Source organism: Xenopus laevis, chromosome 9_10L (genome assembly GCF_017654675.1).
Source record: "Xenopus laevis strain J_2021 chromosome 9_10L, Xenopus_laevis_v10.1, whole genome shotgun sequence".
NCBI classification, from domain to species: Eukaryota; Metazoa; Chordata; class Amphibia; order Anura; family Pipidae; genus Xenopus; species Xenopus laevis.
Window position 1 is genome coordinate 131365126 of NC_054387.1, and position 13024 is coordinate 131378149.

Below are 13024 nucleotides of genomic sequence, written 5' to 3' on the forward strand. Positions count from 1 at the left end.
CCTTCTGTACATCGCTGCAGAATACGTTGGTGCTTTATAGATAATCTTATATTAATAACACTTATATGGCACCAACATGTTATTCAACTGTTTGCAATTCCTATTGGGGGAGCTTACAATCAAACTTTCCTATTTCATTCAGACAAACACCAGGGTAAATTCCGGAAAAAATATAGTATCCCAAAACGCTCCGCCCGCTTGGCTCAGGAAAAGGGTGCAACTTTCCTCGATCAGGTCACCAGTATCCTGATATCTGTAACTTGATTTGTAGAGAAATGAGGAGAGCACTCTGCAAGCAAATATGCTGTGGTTATCTTTTTATTGCTTGACTACTTGTACACGACATGTTTCGGGCCTATATGCCCTTTATCAAGTGTTACACTTGATAAAGGGCATATAGGCCCGAAACATGTCGTGTACAAGTAGTCAAGCAATAAAAAGATAACCACAGCATATTTGCTTGCAGAGTGCTCTCCTCATTTCTCTACAAACCAGGGTAAATTCCATCAGAATCCAACTAACGTCCTCACGTTTTTAGAGTGTTCAAAGAGATCCCTAGAGGAACCCGATGGTGAAAAATTTGATTATCCTTGTAGATGGATCACTTCCACGCTGCCTATTCCTACTGTACCTACAGTACTTACCTTTCCCAATGTACAGTATATGCTTACTCTACTTTCTCTCTTTGTGCACCTAATTCACTATCCCACTGAACTGATGTGCTTTCTTCATAATCCATGTTGGTCATTTCCACTCTCAATACTGTCCTCCTTCACCCCATTTCTGCATCCTCTTAATCAATGTCAACACATGACACTGGAGAAGGTTGCTTCACTCTCACTAGGATTCATTTAACAATGGTTTGTCACCATTCCAGTTAGAAGAAACAGATCATCTCATTAAAGTTGAGAATTTGAGGCCAACTGCAATGGAGGCCAACATCAGTGATATCACAACCTATTTCATGCGGGAGTTTAAAGAATCATTTAAAGGGGATGATGCCCAAGAAAAGGAAAGGCTTGAAAATGAACTGGAATCCTACATGTTGAAACACCAACAAGAGTTCTGTGAAGGCTACTCCAAGGTACAACATTACAATGGAGGCTGACAGGGGATAGCATATTGGTGTGGTCTGGAAATGGCCAAAAAAGTTATCCTCCAGTGCCTAGTGATGGGCAATAGATATATTGGGGTCATAAAAAGGTAACGAAGGGATAAAAAGGGCTACCTATGTTAATAAAGCACAGGGTTCATTATTTTCCCAGAACTCCCCAGTAAATATTTTTACAGATGAAAGGCCCAATAATAGTTCCTCTCACAAGTTCCCTGACGAGTGCAACTGTAACCCCTGTAGTTATGGCCCTAAAAAAATACATGACTTAGAAGGGTGGAATAGGAGGTTGAATTGGACACTACCAATGGCTCTGGTAGGATTAGTTGCTGGAGTCATGCACTTAATAGGTTGCAATCCCTACATGCAGTATAATACAGTATAGGGTGGAACAGAATGATGCTCAGAGCAGAAGATGAGCCATATAAAGAAACATTAAGGCAACCATTGTAATATCATGTGGCACAGGCCAAATACAGACAAAAAAGTTTCTTAGAAACTCTCTCTAATATATATATATTTTTTATTTCACTCAGAAGTTCTATACATTTCTAAATCACAAGATAATGGTGAATGTCAAACAGACTTTTGTGGGTAAAATAATCTCAAAGGTGAGTGTCATGTTTATGAATCCTAATTTTCTTCCCTCTATGTAGCCTTTTTTTTTTTCTTTTCGTTCTCCATAATTTCTTTCCTCCCTTTACTTGACTCTTCTGAATGTGTAACATTGCAATGTTATAGCTATGAGTATCGTGTTCCTCGCATTCTTTCCTCCACCCGGCTCAAGCAAAGCCAGATATTATTATCCAACTACAGTTTATGATGAGGGGGGGTTAACTAGAAGCAACGTCTGAACTTGGAACAATAGTTACAGGAAAGGAGAGGCTGCCAAATGGAATGCAGTGTTTAGATTAAGGACATCGGGACATTACATTGAGGACATCAGCATATCATGAACATTATAATCCAGGGAGATGGAAGAAAAGGGAATGAAAAGAAGATGAAAAGAAGTGGAGAATAGGTGGAGAGAGGAAGAAACCTCAAGAAAAACAGCAAATGAGTAAATGGGGAGGCTAAAGGAAGAATGGAATTTGGGCAAGTGAAGAATGATAATTACTCCTTCATTGGTTTTGTAGGGATTTGGAGGGTTGAGGTATAAGATCTAATAAATCTTTTACTTATGAGCATTGGTGGAAAGGTGCAGATCCTTCTTTAGTGGGGTGCAGAGGATGGTGGAAATAGTGAAAGAATATAATAAATATGTGAAATATGTAAAAATGGGGTACCAGAGAAACAGGGAGGGAGAGAATGGTAGAAAGGTGAAAAGGAGTGGAGAGAAGAAAGAAATGTAGGGAGAGGAGATGAATAGGAGAGGAATCATTGACTCCTGAGGAGGAACCAGAAGAAAATGGAAAGAGTTGTGGAGAGTAGAAGGAAAGGTAGGATGTAACATAATGGAAAATAAAATAAGCTAGCTGAAGAGGAAAGGTGTGGAAAAGGGAGAGAAAATAAAAGAACAGAAAGAGAGGGAAATAATAACAGGACAAGTGAAGAAAAGATATTTCCCACATTATGAATGGGATCACTTGTTTCTTGTTGGCAGGGGGAGTTGGGTAGTGTTTATGGTGTACAATGTACTTGATTATATAGTTCCCAATACAGAGACACCAGCCAACTATTGATCTTCTGCAAAAGAACCTTAATATACAGTTTCTCTGGGTTATACAACTTGCAGCAAATGTTGCTCCTGATGCCGTGCTTCTCCTTCAAATCTTGTGAAAGTCTGAGGGGTTACAGAAACGGGGGATAGCAGGGAATTAGGGACCCCCTTCAGAAGCTCCTACTTCCATCATACACACTCAGGGGCCGATTCACTAACTTCGAGTGAAGGATTCGAAGGTAAAAAACTTCGAATTTCGAAGGTTTTTTTGGGCTACTTCGACCATCGAATGGGCTACTTCGACCTTCGACTACGACTTCGAATCGAACTATTCGAAGTAAAAATCGTTTGACTATTCGATAGTGGAAGTACTGTCTCTTTAAAAAAAGCTTCGACCCCCTAGTTCGCCATCTAAAAGCTACCGAAGTCAATGTTAGCCTATGGGGAAGGTCCCCATAGGCTTGGCTAACTTTTTTTGATCGAAGGATATTCCTTCGATCGTTGGATTAAAATCCTTTGAATCGTTTGATTCGAAGGATTTTATCATTCAATCGAAGGAATTATCATTTGATCTGCGCTAAATCCTTCGACTTCGATATTCGAAGTCGAAGGATTTTAATTCCTAGTCGAATATCGAGGGTTAATTAACCCTTGATATTCGACCCGTAGTGAATCGGCCCCTTAAGGAACTACCACAAGGTTATTTGTGAGCTGTTATCATGAAGCTTCGGCTGTTATTATGTTGCATGAATGAACATTACATTTAGCCAGTACTTTTTAAAGTACGGCCATTTTTACTTGTTTCTGCTAATTGATTTGTAAAATTACTATTTTTACCTTTTTTTTCATCACAGCAATCAGAAACGACTTCTTTGATAAAGAGCCATGAGATGCCTTTCATAATAGAGAATGAGATGAGTGATGCAGTCAGGGAACAGCTTGTTATTTATAGGGATTCCCTCGAAGGCATTGATGACCAAGAGAAGCAACAGAGAGTCAAGAAAATGGAATCTTATTTTTTGTCAAAAAAGGAATTGTTTTGTAAGGAGTACAGCAAGGTACAGTATGAATCTGAAACCTCCTACTGTAAATGATAAGGATATTAGAAGTCACTGAGGGGTTGTTCTGTGACCATATAAAGGCACAAGGCTGCAGGCTGAGTTATACAGGGAACTCTGAGTATCACTCATGTATTATAAGGGATAATGTACCCCCTACTGTAAATGATAAGGATATTAGAAGTCACTGAGGGTTGTTCTGTGACCATATAAAGGCACAAGGCTGCAGGCTGAGTTATACAGGGAACTCTGAGTATCACTCATGTATTATAAGGGATAATGTACCCCCTACTGTAAATGATAAGGATATTAGAAGTCACTGAGGGGTTGTTCTGTGACCATATAAAGACACAAGGCTGCAGGCTGAGTTATACAGGGAACTCTGAGTATCACTCATGTATTATAAGGGAAAATGTACCCCCTACTGTAAATGATAAGGATATTAGAAGTCACTGAGGGGTTGTTCTGTGACCATATAAAGGCACAAGGCTGCAGGCTGAGTTATACAGGGAACTCTGAGTATCACTCATGTATTATAAGGGATAATGTACCCCCTACTGTAAATGATAAGGATATTAGAAGTCACTGAGGGGTTGTTCTGTGACCATATAAAGGCACAAGGCTACAGGCTGAGTTATACAGGGAACTCTGAGTATCACTCATGTATTATAAGGGATAATGTACCCCCTACTGTAAATGATAAGGATATTAGAAGTCACTGAGGGGTTGTTCTGTGACCATATAAAGGCACAAGGCTGCAGGCTGAGTTATACAGGGAACTCTGAGTATCACTCATGTATTATAAGGGATAATGTACCCCCTACTGTAAATGATAAGGATATTAGAAGTCACTGAGGGGTTCTGTGACCATATAAAGGCACAAGGCTACAGGCTGAGTTATACAGGGAACTCTGAGTATCACTCATGTATTATAAGGGATAATGTACCCCCTACTGTAAATGATAAGAATATTAGAAGTCACTCAGGGGTTGTTCTGTGACCATATAAAGACACAAGGCTGCAGGCTGAGTTATACAGGGAACTCTGAGTATCACTCATGTATTATAAGGGATAATGTACCCCCTACTGTAAATGATAAGGATATTAGAAGTCACTGAGGGGTTGTTCTGTGACCATATAAAGACACAAGGCTGCAGGCTGAGTTATACAGGGAACTCTGAGTATCACTCATGTATTATAAGGGATAATGTACCCCCTACTGTAATTCATAAGGATACTGGAGGTCACTTGGGCTCATCAACGAAACAGCAGCTGAGGTATGTGCTCTCATGCCAGCTTCTTTGATATTATATTCCTCTGTGTCTGCAGATGCGAATAAACTTTCACTGAGGACATGTCTAGATAGCATTGCAGCTATTCAAAGCTTTCCGATTCATTCTGACAAAGAGATTAGCACAGAAAGACACAAGAAGGAACACAATATACAATATGTATAATGCAAAACCCCAAAACCACTGCAATCCACCATTTTGGTGCAAGAAAATGTCTTTTTTTTTGTCTCCCACTGCATCTGCTTATATTAATATTTTAATATCTGTTAATATTTTTTTTCCTCTAACTAAAAAAAATATAAATCTGGACGCTTAAGCTCAAAAACTTGATAATTATTAGGTAATATTCTCTGTTCTTCTCAGAAATTTTATGCTTTTGAAAATGAAAACCTCATGGAAATAACAAAGAAAGATTTCCAGGATTTTCTAGAGCAAATGGTAAGTCTAAGTGCGCACATAAATAAATATATTCCCTACTTCTGAGCAATCTTTCTTCAAGTAATTCTCTTTGAAAGTCTTGGGGGCAAATTCACTAAGATGCAAAGTTGCGCCAGGCGCAACTTCGCCGCACTTTGCCAGGCGTAGTTTCGCCAGGGCTCCGCAAATTCACTAAAATCCGAAGTTGCGCACAGGGGTAGCGTAAGGTTGCGAAGTTGCGCTAGCATTGATTCGCTATATAAAGCGAAGTTACGCTAGCGAAGGCTAATTTGCATACGTCGCGAAATTCAAATTTCAATGGAGGAACACGTATCTGTACTACAAATGCCTAGAAAACCTTCAAATCAGCAAATAAAAATTGTTATTTTGCCCTACACATGTGCCCACTGTCTAGGTAAGTTGCCATGAGTCAGGAAATGTAGGGGGGAGGAAGGGGAGCCCCAAAAAATTTTCGATCTTTTTCAGCCATCATGTAGAAAACACGCCAGCGTTTTTTGGGACTTAGAAAAAAAATTGACTTTTTTTTAAACAATCCCTATCTACTCTATTGCGCTTCGCCAGGTCTGAGGTGGCGAAGGAAGTCTAGCGTGAAAGGTAGCGTTCGCTACACTGCGCAAGTTAGTGAATTTGCGTAGTTTCGTCGCTAGCGAAAATCCGCCTGGCGTAAGGTTGCGAAGTAACACTAGCGAAACTTACCAGCGTTCGTTAGTGAATTTGCGCAGTAGCGAAAATGCCAAACGCTAGCGAATTAACGCTAGCGTTCGGCGCTTCGCGGCTTAGTGAATTTGCCCCTTGTAGTTCGGGAGGTGGCCGGTCCATGGTTAACCCATTCTCACACGTTTCCCATTCCAGAAAAAAGAAACATCCACATGTCTGCTGAACAACTTGATGACGACGCCATACAAAATGAAGTCTAAGATCAGGGATTCTGTCTCTAACTACATGTTTTCATTTCAAAACTCACTCGCGGGCTCTGATTACCAAGAGCAGGAGATTCTTGTTATTGGCCTGGAAGTGTTTCTCGCTCAACAGCAGGCGGCATTTTGTCAAGAGTACAGCGACAGATATAGTGTGGACTTTTGGTGGTTTTTCTATAATGGAGACGTGAGACCTGAATTCATTGTGCTTGTGATGATTGTCGCCACGATATTGAACACAATAGCACACCTTTGTGATTGAGGAGAAAACAGTTTCTTGAAAGGTTGACATGAATAACCCATTGAAATTACATAAAAGGCTCCGTTTTACGATCATGGCTAGTGATGAGCCAAATTTTTCACCAAGTCTCGCCATGAAAATAACACACATGGACTCCAATGGGTGAAAACATTTTTGTGCATGAAAAAAAAATTGTTGAGCATAGACTTCAACACATTTTGGCAAATTTTCACTGTTCCGTGAATTTTTGGCAAAGCAAAACGGGTCAAATTTGCCCATCACTAACAATTCATGATGAAAGGCCATAACTAACCTGGTGACAATAGTGTCCTAGGTACTTGGATAACATGAATAACCCATAGAAATTACATAAAAGGCTCAGTTTTAGGATCATGGCTAGTGATGAGCGAAATTTTTCACCAAGTCTCGCCATGGAAATAACACACATGGACTCCAATGGGTGAAACAATTTTTGTGCATCAAAAAAAAAATCATTGACCATAGACTTCAACACATTTTGGCAAATTTTTGCTGTTCCGTGAATTTTTGGAAAAGCAAAACGGGTCAAATTTGCCCATCACTAACAATTCATGACGAAAGGCCATAACTAACCTGGTGACAATAGTGTCCTAGTTACTTGGATAACGTGAATAACCCATAGAAATTACATAAAAGGCTCAGTTTTAGGATCATGGCTAGTGATGAGCGAAATTTTTCATCAAGTCTCGCCATGGAAATAACACACATGGACTCCAATGGGTGAAACAATTGTTGTGCATCAAAAAAAAAATCATTGACCATAGACTTCAACACATTTTGGCAAATTTTTGCTGTTCCGTGAATTTTTGGCAAAGCAAAACGAATCAAATTTGCCCATTGCTAACAATTCATGACGAAAGGCCATAACTAACCTGGTGACAATAGTGTCCTAGGTACTTGGATAACATGAATAACCCATAGAAATTACATAAAAGGCTCAGTTTTAGGATCATGGCTAGTGATGAGCGAAATTTTTCACCAAGTCTCACCAGGGAAATAACATACCTGGACTCCAATGGGTGAAACAATTTTTGTGCATCAAAAAAAAATCATTGACCATAGACTTCAACACATTTTGGCAAGTTTTCCCTGTTCCGTGAATTTTTGGCAAAGCAAAACGAGTCAAATTTGCCCATCACTAACAATTCATGACGAAAGGCCATAACTAACCTGGTGACAATAGTGTCCTAGGTACTTGGATAACGTGAATAACCTATAGAAATTACATAAAAGGCTCAGTTTTAGGATCATGGCTAGTGATGAGCCAAATTTTTCACCAAGTCTCGCCATGAAAATAACACACATGGACTCCAACGGGTGAAACATTTTTTGTGCATCAAAAAAAAAATCATTGACCATAGACTTCAACAAGTTTTGGCAAATTTTTGCTGTTCCGTGAATTTTTGGCAAAGCAAAACGGGTCAAATTTGCCCATCACTAACAATTCATGACGAAAGGCCATAACTAACCTGGTGACAATAGTGTCCTAGGTACTTGGAAAAAATATTTTTATACAATGACTTCATTTATTACATGTAGATACCATAATACAGCATGATACAAAACTATATATAGTCATCAAGGGCTCCTCTTGTTTATCTACTAAATCCTAACCCTTAATCCTCGACTGGCTCAAGAAATAGTCTTTCCTGTAGTGGCTAAAACCTATTTGTCCATTTTCTTCACATTCCTTACAGAACTATTGTATCACTGGTGCTTAATATTCACTGAGTGTTGTCAGGTTGTTAGATTTAGAACTTGTTTTTGTTACTTTACTTTTATTTTTACTTTCACTCTGGTAAAATGTAAATAAGACACTCCAATTGTTATCATTATTGTATTCCTGTTCTATATCTCGAGTCTCCATAACCAGTTTGGAGATGCCTCATTTTACAACTTTGCATTTTTGTTAAATTCCTACTTGTTTTGGTCTTAAAACTCAATAAAAACATTTACATGAAATCCTAACCCTTGACACCTGCTCCACTTGACCTTGGAACTGATATTTTAATGTTCCATCACAATGTTATATAGTGTATATGCTTCTATACGCCACTGAAAATTAGAGTAATGGTTCCTGTTCAGTTCCTCACTTCTCATTATCAGTCTTGTACCTTGCACATTGGGCAGCCTCAACCAGTAGATCAGCCAACTGCATCATTTGGGTTGAGGATGTATCAAACTACAACTAAATTCTTAGTAGACAATATTATCTCCCTAATATTATATAGTGAATAAAGTACCCCCTCTTGTAAAATATAAGGATATTATAAGTTACCGAGGAGTTTCATGACCATATAAAAGTACGAGGCCGAAGGACGAGTGTTTTTATATGGTCATGGAACTCCGAGGTAACTTATAATATCCTCATATTTTACAACTGGGGGTACTTTATTTATTATAATACACAAATTTTAGTGAGTCATGTGACAGAAATTACATCACTACTCACCGTTTATAACTGATGACATCACTACTCACCGTTTATAAGGATATAATTTACAGGATATTCATGGCTTTTGTGTATTATATAGTGAATAAAGTACCCCCTCTTGTAAAATATAAGGATATTATAAGTTACCGAGGAGTTTCATGACCATATAAAAACACGAGGCCGAAGGCCGAGTGTTTTTATACAGGTCATGGAACTCCGAGGTAACTTCTAATATCCTCATATTTTGCAACTGGGGGTACTTTATTTATTATAATACACAAATTTCAGTGAGTCATGTGACAGAAATGACATCACAACTCACCGTTTATAACTGATGACATCAGAACTCACCGTTTATAAGGATATAATTTACAGGATATTCATGGCTTTTGTGTATTATACAAGGATACATACAAGTAAAAGCATCTGATACATTTGTCCATTTTATTTATCTGCATCTAAATAAAACATCCCCCTGCTGGGACTCACCAGGCTACGACAACTATTGTGTTCCCAAGTGATACTTTCTTGTGTATAGAAGGCATTAAAAAAATGAAAGATGGGTATGGGTTCCACAGCCTTAGCACAGCCATATTTAGCTCTAAAGAAGGTTGAATGGTGCAAGTGTGGGTAGGTAAAGAAGGTCATGCTTTTGATCTGCAGTAATCTTATTAACATGCAAGGGGTTAATGTGTTCATAATGCATTTTTGCTGTGATTACTGGCATGTATGGAAATTGTATTTTTATAATCCCTTTTCTGCAGTGATCTTGCTAGTATATTTGGGGGTAATGTGTTCATATTTATTTTTGCAGATCTTAAAGGAGTGCTTTAGTTCAAATGCTCATAATCCATTTTCTGCAGTATTTGGTATATCTGGGGTTAAAAGGCTCATAATCCATTTTTTTCCAGCAATCTTTATGCCATAGCTAGAGTTAAAACAATCATTGTGCATTTCTGCAGTGATCTGAATGACCCGTCTGGGGTTAATATGCCCATAATCCATTTATTCCGCTATTTCACTGGCATGTCTGGAGTTAATACTCTCATAGTCCATTTCTGCAGTGATCTTTCTGGCAGGTCTAGGGTTAATGCGCTCATAAATCATTTTCTAAAGTGATCTTAGTTATTATAGTTAAGGGCATAAAAATGTTGGCATGCGCTAAGCGCAGTACAGTTAACGGTCTTGGGGGGTCACAGGTCTGCCCAATTAGACCTGCACAGAACTCATTGATTAAGAGCTTCAAATCTTGCTACAGCTTCAAACTATGTTTTTGTATAAATATTTGTGAAAAAATTGAAATTGAGTGTTTTAACTTTTACCAGTAGTGTTGGTGGTGGTCAGTCCATGGTTAACCCATTCTCATGTTTCCCATTGTAGATAAGAACTGTGCCCCATTCTAGGGCACTGATAACCAAGAGAAAGAGATTCTTGTAAATGACCTGGAACCAGTGCCGGGCCAAGTTGGGCGGGCACCCCAGGCAACCCAGCCGACTACGTTGCCTCCCCAATGATCTCGCCAAGGATGTGCGAGTGCGCATGCGCGAAAGAGCCAAGGACCCGTGAGTGCGCATGCGTCAAAGAACGGGATCACACATGCGCACACTCACTATTCAGTACCGCTGCAGAAAATGTTGCAGGTTAAGGGAACAAGGGTCCGAACAGGGGATGGCGCCAGAAGAGGTATGTGCCTGGTGCCCCTCTACCTTTGTGCCCTAGGCACGTGCCTCTTCTGTCTACCCCTAGTTCTGGCCCTGCCTGGAACTGTATCTCACTCAACAGCGGGTGGCATTTTGTGAAAAGTACGCTAACACATATAGTTCAAACTTTTGGTAGGGCAAGGGGCATACAAATTTGGCACTGCACTAAGCTCAGTGCATTTTTTGGACCCCAAGCTTTACTTTCACCCTCTTAGGCCCGTATTTTGTTAAAACAGTCATGTTGAGAAATTTTAAATTTTGCCACCGCACCACCATTAATTCAATTCACAATGCTTAGTGCAATTTTGCGACACAATTTGTCCTTTTACCCACAACCAACATTGCTTTTTCCAGAATTCCAACGAAATTCCAAGCTCATGGTAAGCTGTGTCCTAGTAAGTTATAGTCTCTTCCACTTTTGTGGGAATGGCATCACTTCTAGCTCATTGGGTTCTACTCACTAAGCAACTTGCATACGGAAACCCTATTAAAGGAGAAGGAAAGCTACAGAGGCATTTTATTGCCAATACATTAGCTGAAATAGTGCAAACTAGAATGCTATATTTATTCTGTAGAATATTTTACCATACCTGAGTAAAAAGCTCTAGAAACTCTCTGTTTGTTTAGAATAGGGGCTGCAGTATTAATGTGGTGTGACATCACTTCCTGCCTGAGTCTCTCCCTGCTCTGGGCTCAGATTACAGTAGAGAAGGGAGGGGTGGGGGGAGAGGAGCAAACTGAGCATGCTCTTGCCCAGGGCAATGAGGTTTAAGCTGAAGGCAGGAAGTCTGATACAGAAGACCATGAGTACACAATAGAAGGAAGGAAATGCAGTGTTTCTTTTGACAGGGGACTCAGAGCAATATAACGTTGGGGGTTTACTGGTATATTTAGATGGACCTTTCTGATAAGGCTTACTTAGTTTTAACCTTTCCTTCTCCTTTAATATCACAATATTCCATGTATCCTTAATGCCCCATATGCTTTTCATTAGATCAAGCTGGAATCAAGCTGAACAGGTGTATTGGTGCTTCCCAAGAGTAGCCAGGAGAATGTATGGAGCTAAACTAGAACTTTGAACTTGTGCTCCTCCATGAACCCTTGTGTCCCTTTGCACTCTAACACTTGGATCATAGTTGATACGGGAGCCCTTTTGTGGTGTCACTGTTCCACTTGTTACATAAAGTCCAGTATATGGGAATCTTTAACGACAGGTGAGGTTGAGTAAGATCAAACAGAGAGAACTGAAAGGGACATGGAGAAAAATACACCAAGAACAAAAAGGGGGAAGTAGAAGGAAAACAGGAGGAGAAAAGACAAAAACGACACTGTACTAATAAGGGGAGAGTTAGAAAAATGAAAGGAAACTGAATATTAGGGTGATGACTATGGAGATGCCTGAGTAGAAAGTAATCATAAATAATAATACAATGAATAATTTCTTTGGAATGCACAGATTTATGTTGGGCCAGTGTGTCAGTACCAGTAACATGTTTATTTATTTAAATGGTCCTGTGATGTTACAAGTGGTGACAGTTAGAGGTACAGCCATCAATCATGATTCACTGTCTTGCTATTGATATTTTCAGACCAAAACATACGTTTTTATTGTTTCCGTTTTTCAAGTTTTTTTTTATTGTGTTTTAGTTAAACATGCAGCTTACAATGCAGATATAAAAAAGATATGAGATGTCTCTTGACAGAAAACAGAAAAACTGCTCAGATTCCACACTTGCAATCCAAGAGGAGTAATAAAATATAAAGAAATACAATAAAATGGTAGTATATCTATTCTCTCCCAAGCAGATTAACAAAAAGGCAAACCCAAAGCAAATAAATACGTAATAGAGTCAATAAATGCTGTGAGTGGTATAAAGAACAAACAGAAATCTTTTGAAATAAAGCTATATGCCAACATTAAGGGCAGATTTATCAATAGTAAATTCGAATTTTCGAGTTTCAAAATTCACACATTATAATTTTTATCCCCTATTAGAATTAGGGATGCACCAAATCCAGGATTCGGTTCGGGATTCGGCCTTTTTCAGCAGGATTCGGATTTGGCCGAATCCTTGTTCCTGGCCGAACCGAATCCGTATCCTAATTTGCATATTCAAATTAGGGGCGGGGAGGG

General features: G+C 39.2%; 1 protein-coding gene across 2 annotated transcripts in view; it reads left to right on the forward strand.

Moving 5' to 3' along the window:
* Positions 1–8681, forward strand: part of LOC108703874 — a 33308-nt gene extending 24627 nt beyond the window's left edge. The window contains exons 15-20 of one of the 2 annotated variants that reach the window (XR_005964117.1): positions 878–1084; positions 1648–1722; positions 3626–3829; positions 5485–5559; positions 6412–7947; positions 8247–8681. Coding sequence is in view for 1 of the 2 variants with exons in the window: in XM_041576700.1 (XP_041432634.1) it covers positions 878–1084; positions 1648–1722; positions 3626–3829; positions 5485–5559; positions 6412–6738 (888 nt within the window). In the remaining variant the exon portion in view is untranslated. Of the gene's footprint in view, positions 1–877; positions 1085–1647; positions 1723–3625; positions 3830–5484; positions 5560–6411 lie in introns of both variants that reach the window. The other variant, XM_041576700.1, reaches the window with a different exon arrangement.
* Positions 8682–13024: the final 4343 nt, after the last annotated feature.